This window comes from Abramis brama (genome assembly GCF_963993115.1).
Source record: "Abramis brama genome assembly, chromosome: 18".
NCBI classification, from domain to species: domain Eukaryota; kingdom Metazoa; phylum Chordata; class Actinopteri; order Cypriniformes; family Leuciscidae; genus Abramis; species Abramis brama.
In genome coordinates, this window is record NC_139980.1 from 14,109,792 (window position 1) to 14,132,169 (window position 22,378).

General features: G+C 40.0%; 2 protein-coding genes across 2 annotated transcripts; one reads left to right on the plus strand and one right to left on the minus strand.

Moving 5' to 3' along the window:
- The first annotated feature begins 862 nt into the window (after positions 1 to 862).
- On the plus strand, positions 863 to 18,854 carry igfbp3 (insulin-like growth factor binding protein 3). Its single transcript, XM_084092054.1, has 4 exons — positions 863 to 1,442; positions 7,317 to 7,603; positions 7,763 to 7,882; positions 14,472 to 18,854. The coding sequence occupies exons 1-4, from the start codon at positions 1,085 to 1,087 to the stop codon at positions 14,589 to 14,591; spliced, it is 885 nt and encodes a 294-aa protein (XP_083948180.1). The 5' UTR covers positions 863 to 1,084; the 3' UTR covers positions 14,592 to 18,854.
- Positions 17,985 to 21,728, minus strand: igfbp1a (insulin-like growth factor binding protein 1a). Its single transcript, XM_084092057.1, has 4 exons — positions 21,166 to 21,728; positions 20,324 to 20,481; positions 19,350 to 19,478; positions 17,985 to 19,105 (listed from the first exon to the last, which is right to left on the minus strand). The coding sequence occupies exons 1-4, from the start codon at positions 21,539 to 21,541 to the stop codon at positions 18,980 to 18,982; spliced, it is 789 nt and encodes a 262-aa protein (XP_083948183.1). The 5' UTR covers positions 21,542 to 21,728; the 3' UTR covers positions 17,985 to 18,979.
- Positions 21,729 to 22,378: the final 650 nt, after the last annotated feature.

Sequence of the window (22,378 nt, forward strand, 5' to 3'; positions counted from 1 at the left end):
AAAAGGTGAATAAAGACTGAGAGTCAATGTTCAGAAATGATTCATTATTATTATATTTTGAACTATGTTGTATAGCTGCGGTTTCCGGTATGTTTGTTGTCAAACTCAAAGTTTATTTTTAATTATTAAAAATGCCATTATTTTATATGAAAAAGTTAATAGTTGTATTTTAATGAGAAAATATTTTGGTTTGTCTTGTATATTTTTTGATTAGATCAGATTAAGAAATGGAATTAATTTGGGAAACCTTAAATACTCTGAACCCTATAGATTTACACAAACTGAGAAAGTCAAAAAGCGTTGTGCCCCGCTCTCCCCTATTGTTCATTCTTAGTTCATGTTAACTAAGATAGTTAACTAATGTTAACTTATGAACCTTATTGTAAAGTGTTAACATCATAATATATTGAATTATGACTTATGGGCGATTTTAGACTAGTTTCACCAGTTAGCCTACAACTGGGACCAGAAATAAAACGCACACTTTCATACTTAACATAGTTTAACATAGCATATTCTCATTTGTAGCTGGTAAATAAAGGATTAAATAAGTTAATTGTCTTTTTGATGTCCGTGATCATTTATTTGCATTAGGCTACTTTTGCGGCGTAAAATGGTTCTTTCTATAACCGCCGACGCGCGACTTTCCAAATGCCCGTAAATTACAACAATGACGGGTCTACAAGCGCGCGCAAGATAAAATAGTAGCCTATTTTACCCATGTCTCTTGTGTGGAAGGATTTCATTAAGGATGCGCGCGGTCCCTTAAGACCGAGACCGGTGACTACATAATTCATACCGGTGGGAGTGACTTGCGCTGTTCCTGCCTGTATAAAACCTGAAGTTCCACTTAAACTCACTTACAGATGGAGAGACCCAGCCGCTTACTTCCCAGTCTAGTCAAACCGACGTGACACCAGCATAACCCAAAGCGTCGCTACTTTTCTAAAGCATATGCTGAGAGCTCAAGCTTTAGTATAATATTATATCCAGGTGAGGTGATCTGACGCACCGTTTCCCCCCTCCCTTCCCTCCCCCCACGTATCGCATCTACCCCCGTGCGCGCGTTCAGCCCTTCGGCTCCATGACGGGACTGTGTGCGCTCTGCCTGACCGCGCTGCTCGCAGCATTCGCCCGGCTGGCTGAAAGCGTCAGCCCTGTGGTCCGATGCGAGCCGTGCGACGACGGGGCGATGGTGCTGTGCAAACCGTTGCCTCAGGACTGCGCCGAGCCGGTAAAGGAGCCGGGCTGCGGGTGCTGCATGACTTGCCCGCTGACTGAGGGCCAGGCGTGCGGAGTGTACACGGGGCGCTGCGGTACCGGGCTGAGCTGTCAACACCGCCCCGGGGAGAGCAAACCTCTGCAAGCTCTGCTGGAGGGACGGGGCGTGTGTGCGAAGGCACTGGACAAAAAGCAAAGCGGCAGTCCAACGCATGGACACGGTAAGCGCACTGTTTGTCTGTGAATAATGTACAGCAGCACTCACTCTCCGCGCGACACACCGTCCGCTATGTGTACAGTGTGTAGGCTATATGCGCAGTGTTCTATTAATTTAACGATTTTAATTTCTGTCAGTGTAATTTGCAAAAATAAAGACTTTTTGAACAAAACTTTTATATAGCCTAAACTTATGATTTCATGTACGTTTAATAAAATGATAAATAATGACAGGAGTCACAGGACGTATTATGTAGCGTCCGATAAGTGCTCGAGCAGACTACTGTTGCTATGGTTACCTCTTCAGGCGAAGACGATTTCTTTTCAAACATCTATTTAAGCGCATTCTCACTTGTAATCTAACTTTTTGGTTACGGAATTGTTGTTTGTAAATATTTATACATGCAAGTAAGTAGCACATATTTGAATACACGTGTATTTATAAAGAATACTTTGGTGGAGTTCAACAGCACCAAACCAGCTTAAACCAGCCTAAAAAAAGGGTTGTTGGTCTGGTCATGCTGGTATTTAGATAAATCCAGCCTTAGCCAGAATGGGAGACCAGGTAAGACTAGCAAACTATTTTAGGATAGTTTTTTTTACTGAAGTGAAACTTTAAAGGGCTGCTTCACCCAAAAATGTAAATTTTGTCATCACTTACTCACCCTTAAGTTGTTCCAAACTGGTATGAGTTTCTTTCTTCTGTTGAACACAGAAGAAGAATGTTGGTAACCAGATAGTTGACGATAGCCATTGACTTAGTATTTTTTCCTACTATGGAAGTCAATGGCTACCGTCAACTGTTTGATTACCGACATTCTTCAAAATATCTGCTTTTGTGTTCAACAGAAGAGAACCATCCAGAACCACCAGAATTAGTGGTGTTAGACACCCAAATCCCCTATATTTCACAGCCTGTGCATGTGTGGTGTCTTATACATCCCAACAAGCATTGTCCACACACTGTTGGGGCCAATGGCTTCTGTGCTCAGTTATGTATCAGTGTGGGTTTACTCTGCTGTGCATAACATGGTTAATACGTTCAGCGATTGGGAATGCTGCTGCGCTCATGGCCGGCCTTTCACTCACTGTAGGGGGTGGGGAGCTTTCTCCTGTGACAGCCCATAAGATGTAGCACAGCTTCACTGCACTCATGCCTACTCTTTAGACATTAGCACCTCTTCCCTGGTTTATAGCTGTTCTAAAAATCTGATGTACCTCTCAGAATACAGTAAGGTTTAATGGTTGTGGGTTACTCCAGACAAACAAGATAAGCTATACCCTTGTTGACAATCCCGATATGTATTTTCTGCAATGTTTTTAACACATTACGTTGGTAATGCATCCCAACAGGTTATTTTCTGCCTGACGATATATTGTAATTTTAAACATGACAGTTTTAACTACTGGTAGGTCATCCTGAGCAGGTTAACAGGCAGTCGTCGTGAAGTCCAGCCACCGTGAGGCGGCCCCACACTACCGCCGTTGTTCTCGAGGTTCAGCGCTACAGCAGCTTCTCTATGCCGTTTTATGTGTGTGGTGTGTATGTGTGTGTGAGAGAGAGAAAGCCAGAGATGGAGAGAGAAACAGCTCTGTGTATCTTTGTGTGTGCACTAAAATTTGGCTTCACCAACCCAATCGTTAAGAATGCCACATTCGTTTATTTATAGTCCCTGCAGAAGAGCGGAGATCACCGTTTTGTGAATGATGCTCTCAAGCTGTTTACTGGCTCTGGGACTCCTGAGCTCTCCATTGAGAGCTTCGAGACACAAGTGAAATGGAGAAGGATTGGCATATCTGACAAAGCGTTCTGGGAGTTTTCTAGCAAATTCTTTTCTTGGTGAGCGAGATGAGTACCTAGCACCACCTGTGTCGAAGCTTTTATTGTGCAGTTCATTCAAGTGAATTCCTTGAGAGAAGGAAGGCTGCGGATCCGCACAACCAAAATAAGTAGCGTTCTTGGTCATAACTGACGTCAAGCTACCCGAATGAATTTGTTTTTACCCTCACTAGTTATTTGTCAGAGCCGCAGTGGTGTGTTGAAGCAATCAACCATGACATTGTCACACACACAAAGGCTATTGTTAGGACCCAGAGTCACTTTTAAAAAGCATTTTTGGGGCGCCAACTGTTTTACAGTAGTGCCTTACCTCATGTTTTCTCCCTCCGCTGCCCTTTCATTTGAGCCCATGCTGCTTTTCAGTGCTCCTTTCCCATCATACCACACTTTATGGTAATTACACACTTTGGCCAACCAGAGAGCAGGGCTCCATTGCCATGGTGTGCGTGACTCCACCCCATGGCCCTGCCACACATGAATTATGATATTTTTGCAGGGCTTGATTGGTCTGGTAGCAATGTGGCCCAGCGTGATTCTGGGTGGGAACAGTGGAATGACAAGACAGATTATGAGGTTATGAGTTATGACGTTGTTTGTGCATGTGCACATGCGGATTTCTCAGAATAGGCAGTTATGGTCTCGCCAGCGAAATTTACCTGCCGTGTGCCCAGTCGCACCTACTTATACTTTTTAGAAAAAAACTCTACGTCTTTTTTACCCTCTCATTCACGCTCTGCCCATTTCAACCAGAATGATAAATAGTTTGCTCATTTGGGATTGTACAAATACATGAGGTTGAGTGAAAACGGGCCACTAGGTGCTGGGAAAAGTCATAAAAACTTCTAAAAGTTTACACTGGGGTTAAATATTGATGTTTTCCAAGTTCCTGAATTAGATGGCCCTCCATTCTCTTCATCTGTCCTTGATTTGTTTATGTGAGACGGACGGTGGGTCATGCAAGTGAAGCAGGCTGCAACTTGTTGCACATGTTGTTAGCTGTCATTACGTGTGGTCATTCTTATACCTTGTTCGAGTTATGTTGCATAAGCTGCTGTTAATGTTGCTGTTGTTGATGTTGTTGTTGTTGTTGTTGTTGTTATGTCATCGTCAGCGAAGGCATAGCTTAATTCTGGTTTGGAGTGCAGCTTCCATGGCTACAGATGAGTGTTTGGTGTGCCACAAGTGCGCACTTACTCGCATACACACACACACAGAAAATCTGTTTTCACTTAACTCTTCCTCTCTGCTGAACTCTGTCAACTATCTCTACAGTCCTTCACAATATTCAAATCTTTCTGTGTGACTTGTTCGTCTGACACCTTTATCTATCTCTCGATGCCAGTCCTATCCCACCACCCTCTCTCCCAGTTTTTCTCTCGCACTTTCCATATTTAATGTCTTTCTTTCTAAATATCTCTTTCCCTTCTGCTCCAGCTGTTTATTAGTCTCTCGTTCCTGCGAGAGCTCTGCTTTGTTTTGTACGGCCAGAGACTGAATATTTATTCAACAGACAAGAGCTGTAAAACCCCAAGAGGACAGCATGTTTAAACAATGCCATAATTCATCTTCACCCAGCACTCTCGCCAGGCATCTGACAAATGCACTCCTCGCTGGACCCTTTACTGGGCAACCGCTTTTGCTTGCATTTGAGAAATGACCATGAAGTTAGTGAAAACAGAGATTAGAGTGCAATTTGGGACATCGTGTCTCAAGTGCTCACATTTTGTCCACTATAAATGGCTGCATAAAGGCTCAAATAAAGAGTGATGAAGTTGTCCTGCAAAATCAGTGTCCGGCGGCTAGCTCCCTACATTTAGCTTATTGGCAGACATTTTCTTATCAAAGTGACATATAAGTGCAAATATTTTGTCTGGGAGAATTCAAGGTCATGCTTTAAAAGGCACAATAAAAGTAATCTATACGACTTGAGTGCATAAAAAGGCATACAAAAGTTTTCTGGGAGCAACAGAACCACATTTAATTTGCTATTTGCTATGAAAAAGTTTTTAAATCCTGTTCATGTTTCTGCACGTTCCAACTTTGCACCTTCATGATACTGAACATGTAAGGACCAGAGGAAATTGTCCATTATCTGCTTCTTCTTATGGTGTCAAGTGCCTTATGCTTTTGATTGTACACAAGCAAAGAAGTTCTTCTATGCTGTCTAAACATACTGAAACATCACACAAGTGTGATCACATTTTTAGAGTTTGACATTAACTGGTCACCATTCACTTTGATTATATGGAAAAGAGCAGCCTGAACATTTTCCATGGAAAAAAATACACACTTGTTTAAATGATGAGTATATGATGACAGAGCTTGAGTGAACTTTTTTTGTAATGGATCTTGTAGTAAATAATAATTAAGTGAAATTGGGATGTTGATACAAATGCACTAATAATACATCTCTAATGTTATTTAGTAGGCTAAGTATAGGGTTCACATATTGAGGAATGGTGTGGGATTAGAGAAAAGGACATTTAAACCACAATGAAACCACGTTTGCATTGAATGGATTTTGTGAGCACCCACAGTAAAGCTTCAGCTGGGCACAGAGAGGAAAGCATGTGATGTTTGTTGGTTAGACCATCCTACCAGACCATGTTAGTGAGGCAGGCAAACGTTCCGTCCTGTAGCCGTATTTGGTTTCTGGGTTTCGGGTCAGGTGGTCTGTCCTCTGCCTATAACGATTGTAAGTTAGGGCACTATAAATACTCTCACTCCTTCACTTCCCCATCCCCCCTTTCTATATCTCTTTCTCTTCTGGTGCTTTTTTCTCTGTGTCTCTCTGTTCTCTGTGTATATGAGCTTTTATACTTGTAGTGGTGAGGCGTCATCTTATATCTCATGTTTGCTTTCTGAAGGGAAGAATCTTAGAATAGATCTGTTCAGTCTGTAGTCCTAAAACCTGGAAGAGAATTGGCATTTTCTAGCCATGGGTTTCCTCTGGAATTTCCAGTGGATTTTTAGAATAGCGGTTTTTCGGTTTACGAGTGAAATAAGGTATGTTGTAAACGTCACTTCAAGAAACTTTCAGATTTTATTCTTCAACATAAATTATACATCCATAGTTTAAATAAAAATTTTGAAGCTTCTCTTGAGTGCACACACACATCTTCTCACAGCGCGGGCGTGTTCTCTTTCGCGTCTTCTTGCGCTTGAATGTTTAATCACAGATAGCAACCTGTTCAGCTCTCACCTGCGCTTGCGCACTATTAACACCCGGGTGATGACGGTGTAAATGACTGGTCATATTAGAGCATACAGCATTCGCATTGAACAGTGTTTAGGGGAAGCCAGAATGCGTATACATCGACAGAAACATAGATTAGGCTAACTCTGTCTGACTGATTTACACGTTGTTATTTTCAACAAACCATATTATAAATGCATAATGCGTTGTCAGTTGAAAGATGAACGGTCAAAGTGCGTACCAACACCGTGGGTGGAGAACGGTGAGGTTTGAATTTTTACAGAGAACCGTAACAGTGCACCCCTAATATGTTGCAAGTTACATTTTAAATAAACACAACAGCTTCACAATTCTGGTTTTAGTTATGAAGTCTCTTCAAGTAGTGTTAGCCACATTACTCATAAATCGAACCTTACTAATAAATAGAAAATCGCTATGCTAAAAACCTATAGGAATCTATAGGAAATTCCGAATTAGCCATCTGGTCTGGCTTACAAATTGACTTCTTTTTTGAACAACTCTATATTCTAATAGATGTTTAGGATCATGCTATTGCAAAGGTGTCAAATCCTGTTCTGGAGGGCCACTATCCTGCAGAGTTTAGATCCAATTCTCATAAAACACATCTGAATCAGCTAGTCAAGATCTTCAGGATTAGAAACTTCCAGGTAAGTGTGTTGGGGCAGGCTGGAGCTAAACTCTGCAGGTTGTTGGCCCTCCAGGAGTGGGATTGGACCCCCCTGTGCTATTCCATTTCATGTGAAAAGATGCAGTTGTATGAATGCTTCTTTTGATAATTGTCAGGTCTTACATGCATTTTAATACACTTCTGTTTTGATTCAGATAACCCTAAAGAGGAAGGAGAGGAACATATCTCCAACAGTACCAGGGCAACAGGCATCGGGGGGACTGAGACGATCCAGCACACAACAGTTGTTTCCAGGGTCACGCAGGGAGGTCTGAGGACGCTGTTAGAGCCCAAAGATCCTGTGCTTCCCCCCAATAAACTGGCGATTATCCAAAAAGGTCAAATCAAGAAAACCCAGGGCTATAAAGTGGATCAAGTTTCCAGTGAGGTCCATACAGATATTCACAACTTCAGTCTGGAGTCGAAGAGAGAAACTGAATATGTAAGCACTAGCTATAATTTCACCAGCATGCATTTCTAAGACAAAGCTTGGAGTAGAGTACATACTATTCACATATTTCTTGTTTGTATCTCCAAACTCCTGACGTGTTTGTAAGTAGGATATTTCCTATAATTCTGTGTTCTTTGTGTGTTTGTAAAGGGTCCGTGTCGTCGGGAGATGGAGAGTGTTATGAAGATTTTTAAGATCATAGATGTGCTGAACGCAAGAGGCTTCCGCATTCCAAACTGTGACCAAAAGGGTTTCTACAAGAAAAAACAGGTAATTACCTTTTACCCAAGTGCTTTGACTTCTCTTTTGCAGATGCTTTTTATTTAAAGTCACTTACATTGAACCAATTACAGGGCCTATCCCATTTGTAGCTAAGTACCTTGCTCAAAGGGGTAGTTGGGATTCTATTTTTAGGACATCCTTACCTGGGATCAGACATGCAACCATTGTGTAATCAGCCCAGATTCTCAAACTATTATTCTACCACCATCCATGTACAACACTATAAGTAACTGTCATGGCAACTGTCACAACAGTATTGGAAAAGTCTGAGAACTTGGGTGGGGGCCTATTTATATGTGCATGTTGGTTCTTGAAAGTGTGTGTTGTTTCTTTAATTGACGGGGTGCATCAGTGAGTCTGAACAAGAGAAGGTAGTTGGTATGGGCAAATGCGATTCTCGGAAATTTGTGAGTCATCCGCAACTCCTCTATTAAGAGCATGAGTCAAAGGGCCTTGTCTGAATGGCCCTAATGAGTTTAGGTAAAATTGGGGCAAACAGATTATTTGTTGGTTTTTCTAAATGGAAAACCTCTCTGACGGATACCACAGTGACCATGGAGGTCTAGTGACAACACTGTGACCACTGTTCAAGGTATAGATAAAGAAGGAAAGGCTTCGAAAAGAGGACGAGATTTAGAATCTAAGGAGCTGCTTCATGCTTGAAACTGTAGGTTATGGAGTCTACCTCTGTAGGAGTGCACTGATTTGCACACATACACCTGCACATTTGCTTAGTGGCAGGGGGTTCAATTGATCATGTGATGATCATGTGATCATGTTTTTTGGGATGGGAAAAACGGCTGTGCTGTTAGGCTGGAATCTTAAAAAGGAGAGAAAGTGATAACAGGTTCAGGTTGGATATCTCAAAAAACATGTTCAGCAAACCCTCCAGGTGAGAAACAAGGGTCTTGGAGATGATTTGCAAGAGTACCTAATGGCTCGTTTCCACCGAGCGGTAAAGTACAGTACGATTTGGGACCATAAACCCTGATCCGCATTGTGTTTCCACTGCCAAAAAAACATTGTGTTGCAACAGTATTGTGTTTCAACTGTATATTAAAAAATGGCGCATCCTGTGTTGTAATTCCCTTTGTAGCACGCGTAAGTGACGATTCTCTGTCAACCAATCAACATTCTGCAGTGAGTCTAGCTCCACCCTTTAGGTACTGTGCAAGGTACCCCAATGGAAGGATCCCAAAAAAGTGGTACAGTACGGTTCAGTATTTTGGCACGATTCACAACTTCTGACAATTGAAACGGAAAAAATTGCATACCGTACTGTATTGTACTGTACCATACCACTCGGTGAAAACGAGCCATAAGAGAGATTCATAGTGGCACCTGTAACAAATCAGGCTTGAAACATTTTCCAATCTGGTTTCTGCCCCCATACGTGACTATTAAAATTTATGTTTGATAGAAAGGACACTGACAGGTTAACAAATCAAGTAATCGATATCAATCAGTTGGTTCTACAGCGCCAGCAGGAGACATAACAAACTAGCAAAAGACAAACCGTATACTTGACCACAAACAACATCATAAATCTAAACCATGCCACATCCTCTCCTGTATCTGGAATGCATAAATATAGCCTAGTTTTTTTGGGTAGATCAAACCCCTTCGCTTGGATCTCTGGTAATAATAGAGGAACATCTGCATGACAGGCTGCGTCTACACATGAGACTGTGCCTGATGAAGATCAAGCTGATCAGATTGCCCTCCTATTGACTCCATCTGAAACTGCTTTACTTCCATCATGGTGGTTTGAGCCGAAGTCTGAGTCTCGGTCAACCCTGAGATCGCAGTCATTCATTTTTATTTCGGCATAAAAAACAAACATGCACATACCCCTGTGCATACATACTCACACAAGTGAACTGTAGATGTCCTGGGTGCCTAGGGGTCCCTACACTCCCCGGAATAAGATCTGTAATGGGAGCGTTTGTGTATGTATGTGGGGGTATGTGTGTCTGAAGGCCGTTCTCGTGGAGGGCAGAGTCCAATCCGTGCTAATTTTAGCCTTGATTATATGAATTGGCTCAGTGTGTTAGCGGAGGCCAGGCATGCCGGCCCCAGTGCCGCCAACCTCACCCCCCTCCAACCTTCCAAATCCAGACGCATCTCTCACCCATGTTACTGTACTGAAGCTTTGCTCGGCCCCCTGATCTGCTGGCTCTCCTGGATCACCCAGGGCCAAGCAGGCCACTTAAGCTCTCACGCTGAATAGGATCTCAGTGATGCGGGGTGAGAGACTAGAAGAGAATGCCAGGCATGCTGGGAATGATCCAGAGTGCACTCGCTCTCATTCAAATACCAACACACAGATTCAGTCACCTATACACCAAATACATATACATATATTTACATTTCGCAAAGACGTAGGCTTTTCCAAGATTGGCCTTCCAGAACTATCAATTCCCTCTCATTCTGACTTGAGGCTACGTTGATTTAAATTCATACTTGTTATTTGTAGTTTCTACTCTTGCAGTTGCACTAAAATGAGTATATAATGATCATGTACTCCAGTGGCAGCATCTGTCCCAAACAACATACTACCTAACAGACACAAGCACACAAGCACACACTGCTCGTAGTCTGGCAAAGAAAAAAAAACACCGTTCTTATTCACATGCAGTTGTTGCATTCACATATTGTGTATGTGTGTGTGTTTGTGTGTGTGTTTTATGAGTCTGTGTTTACCCTGTGGCTGCTTTTAATGCCCTTCCGCCTTCCTGCTGCCCATAAGGGCATCATTATGGGCCAGCGCTGACTGAGGCTTGCTTTGTGACACACACACGCACGCGCATACACACACACACACACACACACACATATATATATATATATATATATATATATATATATTAGGGCTGTCAAAAGATTAATCGCGATTAATCACATCCAAAATAAAAGTTTGTGTTTAAATAATATATGTGTGTGTACTGTGTATAATTATTTTGTATATATAAATACACATGCATGTATATATTTAAGAAATATTTGCATACATATACTGTATATATTTATATATAATTTATATTATATATAAATATAATTTTTTTTATATATAAATAACACATTTTTCTTAAATATATACATGCATGTGTGTGTATTTCTAGATACAAATTTAATTATACACAGTACACTCACATATATTATTTAAACACAAACTTTTATTTTGGATGTGATTAATCGCAAATTAATCTTTTGACAGCCCTAATATATATATATATATATATGAATATATATAAATATGTGTGTGTGTGTGTGTGTGTATATATATATATATATATATATATATATATATATATATATAAATATATCCATACGCAGTCAGACAAACACACATACACATGCTCTCTTTCTCCCTCTCTCACATACACAAACACACTCACACAGGTCCGTTGTGTTGCAACCTCCAGAAAACACCACGCTGACAGGGGTGTGCTCCACGCCCTAAATATAGCTCTGTCTTTCTCTGACACACACACACACACACACACACACACACACACACAGAAGTAGACATACAGTAATCAATCATCAATAAAGCCACTGTGTGTTTTGAGTGTATTCTCCTTTGAGATGCCGGTTAGAGTATTACATCATGTCTTAATTAGGTGTAAAGTTTCCAACAACATATAATTTCTAAGTTCACATTGAAAGTGAAAATGACACAATCACAGCCAATCAGATTATATTTCATTATTAATTATGTTTGTGGAGCGAGATTTCACTCGGGGTGGGGCTAGAAAATGAATAGAAACTGCTAGTCCAACAAATTGTCTTGTTGCTCACTGCATTCGTTGCATCTAGTTTGGACAAAATCAGTGTTTTTCAAAGCATCTCATGTGCCTGCACAGTCTGAATGGAACATTCCCATAATACATAGCAGCTCAGCACCAAGTAGTTTCCTGCAGGGCTTAATTTGTGCCGGAACAAGCAGGATCCGGATCCACCTCCTCTGGAATTGGATCCAGCACCTATTTTAGTGAATCCCCCCACCACATAAGCCCCTGCAAAAAATTGATGTAACGACCATATGTTTAATGAATAATCATACGTGGTCACTGTAAAAAAAACAATATAATGTGCAATAACAATATGTGCAATGTTTTTTTTGTTTTTTTTAATGTAATACATTATAGTTATTAGGAAATTGACTTTTATACCCAATATACATTTATAAGCAATCGCAGTATTCTGTGAGCACAGCCCCTCAAACCTGACAGATCCATCACCAGTCCTTGTCCCTGGACTTTTACACATTAAACACTGGTTTCCTGTACACTCATTCTTCCTATTTCCCTCACACGCAGATATAAACTTATAACCAAACAATTAAAAATCCTTTTGAAAGTGATATGTTACTCATTTAGGAAAATACAAATATTTGCTATAGCAAAACCATGAAGTGGGTGCAGAGACAATTGAAATTGAAAGGATGAGTGTAACATTTGAAGCAGCCCCTTGTAGAGGCCAGGTTTCATTCCCAGACTGCTCTTGTTCTGCTTGAGGTATTTTAATTTGGTACTCTTTCAATAAAAAACGCTTTTGATCTCTCTTTCACTCTCTTTCTCACTCTCTTTCTCTTCCTTTCTCTCTCTCTGACTCATCCACTCCTTGCTTGCACAATGTCTTTTTATATTTCTTTATTTCTTTTATTTCTTATGTCACCTCCTGTTTTTCCCTCATGTCTGAAAGAATAGATTTTTACTGATGAATGTATCACCCGAGGATGTGTGTGTGTGTGTGTGTGTGTGTGTGTGTGTGTTTGTTTGTGTGTGTTTGTTTGTGTGTGTGTGTGTGTATGTGTGTGTATTTGTTTTGCCTGTGTAGTATAATAAGCTCCAGATGACTTTGAGTCGATGCCAGTTTCCTAAAATAGTCCTTGCAGCTCTTTAACGGTCCATGGCAAATATTTTAGCTTGGTCAAATTTGTCTAACTTTCAACTGTTTTTATGAACACAAAATCACAATTCCATCAGCGGAAGCCTGACAGAGGCATTTAATCCTCTCATAAAAGCAAAACTGCATGTAAATAATCAGCAAATGCAAACAAGGGACGTACACACTGCAGATCATTTTTCATCACTGTGTGTGTGTGTGTGTGTGTGTGTGTGTGTGTGTGTGTACGTGTGTGTACACCTCATTGTATCCATTAAATACCCCTGAACCACAGAAGACACTTTTGATGCATTGATTTTTCTCTTTCTCATAAACACACACTCACTGTGAATGACAGGTGTGCATTCTTCCAACTTAGATGTGATGTTTGACTTGCACATGTCTCCAACTCACTGCCAAAGGAGAGAAAGACAGCAAGAGAGAAACAGACAGAGACATAACTATACTCACTCATAGGATAAGCATTTTTTTTTATTTTCAATGTGATATGCATTGTTAGTTATAGTAATTGTAAAACCTTTAATGGTTATACCCTATTCTTTTTTTTACATTTAGATAAACATTTTATAAAAAATAAAACAATCAGGCTGCTTGAGGGCTTTCTGATCCATATCAGCGAGTACATTTACAAAAAAATATTCATCACCACTAACAAAAATCTTTAGTTTTTTGTTTAAAATGTCTTTAAGTGATTTGATGGTTAGTTAACTGTGTTAGGCACGGTGTCACTCAAATCTCCATGTCTGATCAAAAATGTATCGTGTTATCAGGATATCTTGCATCTAATCAAAAAGCTTTTCTTAACTAGTTATCGCTATACTAAGCTAGTAGACTAAAACCCAAAGTATACTTAAGTTTTGATGCAAACTCTACAATCGTATGCAATACATAGCCGAACACGTAGCCGAACACAGTGTACTCCATTTTATATTGTGCGCGAACACAGGAGCTCAACACATGCACACTAGAAAGTGTCATCCTTGTCCAGTGTCTCTTATTTTCTCGCGAAAAAATGTCTTTGTACTTGCAACTAGTCTGTCGTTGTTGTTTGTCTCTTGTTCTGTCTGGGCAAAAAAATTCAAGTTCCTTCTAATTTATGTTGCACACCCTAGCGTACACATAAATACCCAAGAAGCTGATAGCTTGCTAACTGAAGGCGAACTGAAAACATGAACATTTTTAGCTTCTTTAATTTACTGTGATATGAGTTAAAATGTTTCATCATTAGACTAAATACACTGTAAATTGATTTTCTTTTCTATAATTCCAGCCACACTATCAATTAAAATTTTGGGGATAGGTCTCTGTGGGGGTATATTAGCAGCAAATGACAATTGAGTTTCATGAAGAATAAAAAACAAAAAAACAATTGTGCCCTGAAAATTATTTCAATAAGTTGAAATATTTCACTTGCTCTGTCTCTCTACTCCTCATATACTTCCCCTTGAATCCCCTCTGGCATTCCTTTACCACAATCTCTCTCCCTCTTTCTCTCTCTGGCTCTAGTATTCGTGTTACTCTCTCTCACCTAAGTGCGATGCGATGAGAAATGTGTGTTTATGCCACTGTCTCTTCCATTTGGAGCATGTTGTCTGTTTTGCATATACTCGTCCAAATATCATATGGTTATGCATTTCTCTTCCTGTCTCACACACTCTCCCCGCAGTGCCGTCCATCCAAGGGGCGCAGAAGAGGTCACTGCTGGTGCGTGGACAAGTATGGACAGTCTATACCCAGCTATGAAGAAAAGGAGAAAGTCTACTGCTTTAACATGGAGACGAAGTGAAGAGGAGAGAGAGGCCGAGCGGTGGAAACAGGGAGACAAAGAGGGATATCTCCCCTGAAGAACTACATGAATACAGATTCAAAAGTGCTGTCCCAAAGCTGACCTCCCACTTGTATGCTGAGGCATGGACTCACGTGACCAGCAACTCACTTTACACTTCAGGAGAGTGGGGAGAACGAGAGAAGGACACAGAGAGAGTGTCATGTCTTCTGTTTTTGGACTGTATCCCGAGAGGGAAGTGTGAACATAATCAAAAAGTGCAAGCAAATTTCAGTAGCGCACGCTAAGTCTGAGCATATGTACTCTTGTGTATGTGAGGGACGTTGTGTACTTGTTCCGTGTGCATAGGTAGTCTCTCTCTTTTGCTATTGCGTGTATTGATATCTGCCATGACTATCAGCGGCTCTCTCTTAGTCCCACTTCCTGTTTCCGCCCCCTCCTGGTGTAGGGTCGTTTAAACTGGGTATGCTCAGTGACACTAGGCGGCTCTAGCCATAGACTCCATCTGAAGCACAAGCACTTCATGCACTTTGGCCCCTCCTGAACATGTCCTCCAGCCTGTTAGTATGGCCAACAGTTTGATCATACGATAAAAAAAATTCCAATTGTAAACGATTCTATACCAGGACATACTTAGATCAATGCCCTTTTGAAAAGTATATATTATCTCACATGGGACGCAGAGCTGTTTGCTTGTGTCGTCAGGACAGCATTGATATGCCCCTAAAATATATCCACATGGGCATTATCTCACTTTCAAAACATCATGAAGCACTTTGAATATAAGATCGTTGCTCCAAACGCTGACTCATTGTCCTTCACATTTCTAGGCATTTGCTGAAAGCATGTATCTCGCGCGACGTCTTTTTTTTTTCTTTATGGGTTTGAATGTAACCGTAACGCTACAGTGCCCTGAATTACCGAAATCGGTGTAGCTATGGCAGTTTTTGAAATCAATGCCTTAATGAAACCCGTGCAGAATTGTGTTGCTAAATGATGCGGGTTTTTTCGCTCTCTGTCTCTCTGAATATCGATATTCAACCCCAGTAGGAAAGCTACAGGCTAACATGGCAGCCATGTTAGACAACCAGGGCTTGTGTTGTTGTCTCAAAACTGACCTCCTGAGAAAAGACTTGAAAGGTGGAGGGTGCCAGAGAGGTAGCCCACACGTTAGCTTATTAGCATAGCGTCGGAAGAAAGCTCACCCCCTCCCAAACAGCTAAACAAAAGACAAACAAAAATGTTTGGTGCTACACCTTATCTGACTTGATTATGGGGAAAGAGCGTACGAGTATGCTAAGCTATTAGCCCTTCCTTAACTTGTAATTGTGTCTTGTATTTTTTTATATGAATATATATTTTGTTTCAGGCCAGCTAAATGTCTAAAAAGGCATGTGAACTTTATGCTAAAAAGATTATTTATCCAAGAAAGAAATATAAGCTGATCCAAACTATATGTCTTTGAGAACAATTCATTGACCCGTTGATTGCACAGTAGTGAAAACATAGAACTCAGCATATTTTTGGGAATATAATCACTAAAGTCTTTGATTTTTGTTTTAGATTTGTTGTTTATCGACAGTTCCGAGTACTAGGTGTCTTTTGTTAGCTAAGCAAAGATGCTGTCCTCGAATCATTTTCTGTAAAACTCTTTAGTTTAAATCTTCAGGTTATGTGTAGGCCTTCTATGGTATGAATTAAGCTAAATCGAAGCTTAACTTTAGCTAACCTAAGCTAAATTAAGCGAACGTAAAGTGAACGCTAAGATTAAGTAAAGCTGAGGCCAAGCTTGTGTTTCAAAGAACATCAAGGTCAATGTTCAAGCTAGTTGATCTTCAAGAAAGCTTGCCACCCTCATTCTGTGCAATGCCAGGGTCATTCACCCGCAAGTCACTTTTAAAGATCCCTCCGTTCACGGGTATTTGCTTCTTTTTTTTTCTTTTTTTTCATTTAAAATAATTTTGATTCTTTAAAAAGCTTTTTATGTTACTAAACTAGAAATTATACAGCTATCACTTTCTTCAAGAAAGGAAATGTTTTTGTTCAAATATAATTTGTATTTAATGCCTTCTTTTTTTTAATAAAAAATGTAAACACTATTTCTATTTACAGGATGACAGATTGTAATTTCACAGCTTCTACAAAATTAAAGGGATTGTTCACCCTAAAATGAAAATTCTGTCACATTCTTTCATTTTGTCCATTGAGGTCCAATGTTGTTCTGGGTCTTTAAAAGCTTTGGGTCTTTCAAAATATCTTATTTTGTGTTTCACAGAATATACAAATTTGGAATGTCATAAGGATCATAAATGACTGAATTTTCATTTTTGGGTGAACTAAACCCTAGGACACAGAGCATATGTGGTTCATATAGTTCTTATTTGCTTTTAGTATTATTCATTCATTTAGATAAGGTGGCTAGTGTCACCGTTAAGAGTTTCAAAAACAATGGTTCTTTCACATTAGCCACAGTAATTCTGTCATTAATTAATGGGGGGCAATGGAGATTTAAAATCTCATGTGTGTAACAGGGTCAACATCTTTGAACCGCTTCATTTCACACTCTAGCTTGAGCCCCACACAGGTCATTACTCCTGAAATCTACACACAGAGACCCCATTCACATTAGCATAGTTATTCGTTTGTCCGAGCCATGTCAGCGCAGCCAATTCTCAAAAAAGAAGCTGCGATGCCACAATTCATGAAATTAAATTGCTCATATGGATGAGGTCAAATACTCTGGATGGTACCCCCCCCAACCCCCCACCCCTAATTTAATAATAATGAATTCTAGAATATTCTGGATGCCATGAAAATACTAATTGTGAAACCACAAGAAAGGTGTTACAATGCAGCATTACTTGCACATTGTGTTTGTTTGGTTTGGTTTGTTTGGTGCCAATCAAATAATTTACTCATGGGGTTGGGCAACAAAATATTGTCTCCTGCGGTTTACAAAAATGAGATAAAGGTGTAAAGTGTGGTGCCACAGAGGCTGGTCATCTGGCGAAAGGAGAGGGCGTACCACAGCACAAACACAGCACAGGTCAAAGGCACCGTAGAGAGTGGAGCCCGGTTCCCCAAAATACTGAGCTAAAGTTAGTCTGCTCCATTTGAGATTACCACGATAAGGACACACATATGTGCACACATACACGGTTCTGCCTCCAAGCAGTTTTAAATATAGACCAAGACTGAACATAATCAAGCTTGGCAGGAGAAATCCAGAGAGAGAAATGGAGATTTTTTTTTTTTGCACTTTGTGGTTTTGTGTGTGAACAGGTTTCCCATTATGCTCAGGTGTTGTTGTTTTGTCCTGACATTGCTAATTGAGTTTGATTGACCGCAGCTCCTCGTCTGACCCAAGGGCAAGTTTAAATGACTGACACTGTGTGCTTGTAAAGATGATTTATTAAATAGTTATTTATACCCACAATGACTTACAATTACAAACCATGAAAAATATGTTATACACACAAGCAAATGCTTTGGAGTGAAGCAACGTCTGAATCTCTTTTCCTCAGTGTAGACATTGCATCGCAAAAACAAAACAATTTTAGAAAAATAAATGGACCACAGTATGTAGACAACACAAATAGCCTATGATTGACAAATACAATAAGACTGCAATATCACTTTGATCATACAGGCAAGTATTTTACAAACATAAAAATAGTCCACTTGAGCTCTTAACTTAAAAGCCGGAGGTAGGAACAGGCAGTTACCCGTTTCAAAAGCTGTGAAGATCAATACTTTTGAAAAAAAAAAAAACCACAGAATCCTGGGGGGGGATCTAGAATGATCTAATCTCAATCATTTTAAAACAAAAACAATGAAAATTCATTAATAAAATACAATAATAGAAAAACAAAACATATACAGTATAAAAATATGGTAATGTACGGACAGTGACAAAGAGGTTTGGTCATGCAGTGCTTTTTTCCATTTCATTCCTTTCCAACAAAGCAAGCCTGGAGGAAGTTTAAGATAAGAGACACAGTAATCTATATACATCAAATATACAGATTTACACCATACAAAAATATGTATAAGGCATAAGGAATAAATATTCTTATTCAGATATCAAGATGAATACATTCAGTTCAAATAAATAAGTATGGGTACTTCATGTAAAATACATATTTTCTTTACAGAAAAATAGATTTTCTTTTCCTTTTTTTTTTTTTTTTGGAGAGTTCAGGGAATTTACCAATCAAAAACAGTGTACCTGAATTAAATATCACCACTAACAATAAATAAATACTAAGATATTTTTTTAAAAATATAATGATAAAATTCAGTGGTATAACGTGTTTGTATGCGTGTGAGAGAGAGATCAGTGGTTGAGCTGGTTAGGTCCCACACTGTGTGTGTGTGTGTGTGACAGATCAGTGGTTGAGTTCCTCGGGACACTCGGCATCTGCTGGCATGTCACTTGATCCAGGAATCTTCTTCCCATTCCAGGATGACACACACCAACACTTCCCCCTCTGACCATCCAGAGACGATTCACACTGCGGGGGAAACCAGACAGAGAGAGTGAGACGGGTTATTTCATTCTCTAGAAACACAAGCTTGCATGCACAGCCGAGTTCTCAGTCGAGTGTTGTTCTAACACTCGGCCATCACACGTATAGCATCGTGTTGTTGAATATCACACATTAAGCTTTATATACAAACAAACACACAAACTCTCAATGTGAAATCAGGACTCGTTGGTTTGGTTTCAGTAATATTTGCACACAAGACTCTGCTTACCTGTTTGACTTTGTATAGACCATGTTTGTCACAATTTGGAAGGTAGAATCTGTTCATTTTGTCTCCCAGTTTCTGCTGTGATTTGGTGATCTTGTCGAGGGCTGTCTGCAGCTCAATATGACAAGGACCCTAGAGAGAGAAAATATGATCATTTAGAGACAATTAATAAAATATCGATTTTTTTTAATATTTCAAAACTTTGATTTGGTGGTTATTAATATTTTACAACAACAAATTATTATTAATTACAACAACTACTACTACCAATAATAAATTTTGCTTTTTTTTAATTAACAAATATGTACAGAACAAAACTGTTTGCCAGGGGTACAAACATTAAAAGAAATAAGGTGACAAAGAGTATACAAAAAACACATTAGTTGCATAGGAATTTTTCTAGAATAGAATTTGTTTTTAAAGCCTTTGACTGTTTAAGATCATTGACGGTGGTGCTGTAATGAGATAGCTCTTGTAGAAATAGGTTAAATAATGGCTTGCTGTCAGTCCATTTTCTTTTATGAATGTGAAATTTTCCTAAAAATAAAACAAGTTGTACAAAGAAAATCAAGTCCTTTTCCAAATTAATGTCCTCAAAGTAAAGAAGAACGTCCTTCTCCTGCAAATATAATGACTGTCCTGTTTTCCTTTCAATAAAATTTTGTACATTCATCCAGAACATTTTAGTAAACACACGATGATAAAAAAAAATGTTCAATAGTTTCTTCATTTGAGCCACAGAAATTACATGAATACTCAATATCAATCTTAAATCTTTCTAACGTCTTTTTTGCCGATGCATCCCAGACTCGGGTTATTGCCTTACTCCATGTGCCTATAAGATAAATTCAAGAAACCCTATACTGCCCTCTTGTGGCCGCACATGGTACCGGAGTCTCGTTTTATATGGCTGACTAAACCTTTACGCATTTATTTGGGACATGTAAAAAAAAAAAACTGAGGTGCCTGAAGCTCACCTGCTCCACCAGTTTCTTGCGTATTGCGTTGACTTTGGCCTTCATGCTCTCTTTAGCGGTGATGACCCGCGGGTCGAAGGGCTTGCCGTGCCCGGGCACGAAGACCGCTGAGCTGCCTTCATTCACTGCCGTTGCCCCGTTGAGAGTCTCGGGATGATCTGAAAGAAAAAGCATGGTGAGAATTATTGGAGTGGTTGCCCGGATTGAACCGTGTAGAAAAAGTTTTTTTTTTTTCAAGTTTTCAATTGTTTCTATAGATACATTCAGGTTGGGTTTTCAAACGTTTATGTAAAAATCTGATAAATTAGTAAGAGCACATATGTGTATATTTCCACCTGTCTCCAAAATAGGGGATAAAAAAACAGAAGTCGCCGACTCGCATTCCCCTTAGCAGAGGAGGTAACCATAACAACGGAACGTAGCTCACGCACATTCTGTTCAAATTAGATTCGGGCGGCAAGTCTTTATTGATCATTATGTTGAGTCAAGTCTTAACATTTGTAGCCCTATCATTTTCTTTATAGATGTACATGTCATAAAAACTTTTTTTTTTTTTTTAATTGAGCTTTTTTTTTTTTTTTTTTGCTCGACCAATCACGCGCCTTTGGGGTACATTTATATTAATGTTGCAGACATTTTTTTTTTTTTTTTTTAGAATAGTCGACCTCTTGAAAGCAGCGATATATTCGCTTAAACAAATATTGCTTATCTAAATATCTGAAACATCAAACTGGTTTGTTAGCGCTGATGAAATCTCGTCAGCGGTTGAATCATCGACAGCTGCAATGGTCTAGCTACTGTTTGGATGGCCGGCTATAGTGCAGTATATGAGACGCTGGTACCTGGCGCTGTGTCGCTTTGGCTCTGGTCAGGCTCGGGGGTCGCAGTGCACACCGCCTGTCCTCGGGCGAGAGCGTGCAGGGGTCGGGCTTCTCCGGGTTTCGGCAAGCAGCGGAGCCCCGTGCCGCAGGGCGCAGTGTAGATCCCGCAAGGGTCCCCTCTCTTCAGCGCGCAGGCGAGGCAGCAGCCGCAGCCGGGCTCTCGAAGCACCTCCTCACAGCCGGCATCCACCGCAGGACACTCGGCCAGCCGCTCCGGGGAGCACGGGACGCAGCGTATAGGTTCCTGCCCAACCACTGGAGAAGCGCGGAGCCCCGGCGCTGAAAGGAGTGCGCTGAATGCTGCCACCCAGAAAAAGTTCAGAAGCAGTCTGTTCATCCCAAAGCAATGCTCAGAATAAATAGATAAATAAATAAATATCGGTTGAAGTGAAATGAGGAGTTACTCGCTGTCTTTGCGCTCTTCTAATGACTAGCTCACTCCGGGTCGCCTCGCGGTATTTATACGCGCACCGGGTCCCGCTGACACGCTTGTGTTTGACGCATTGGCAATATCAATGATTTCTTAAATGACCCCCCTCGACTCCGATTGGCTGGTGGAGATCCAGTCCGAGGTGTTTCCTTGAACACAGCGCGTAAAATGCGTCACTGTTTATATCAGAACATAATGTAGGCTACATAATGGTGGGGGGAAAAGTGTGTTTACTACCCCAGAAGAATCATATCCGAATTAACAATAATAAAGTGTCTTCTCCATAGATTCAAGCAAGCAACTTAGCAGCAATGTACATCTATGTTAATTTGAAATTATCACCCTTAAACTGGTTTAAGATTGCAATTGTGTGTGTGTGTGTGTGTGTGTGTGTGTGTGTGTGTGTGTGTATAGGCAATATAGTGTAGCCTTTTTATTGTTATTATTGTATTGTTATTATTGTAAATTCCTCCAATACAACTCAACTTATGGTCTTATAGTTAAACCAGGCAGTAGAATACATTGACAGTAGAGTAGCCTAATAATTAATTTGAACTCATATTAACAATTCAACTTCATTCTGGATCATGGCATTAATGCACTACAACAAAAAAGTTAAAGTATTTGTAGTTATCTCTTCAAATCTATCTAATTTTCCTTGCAGTTTTAGTTTTTAATAGACGGAAGACCAACCTATTAAGCTTCATGATGATGATTTTGAAATTTGTGATTTATTTTAGGACG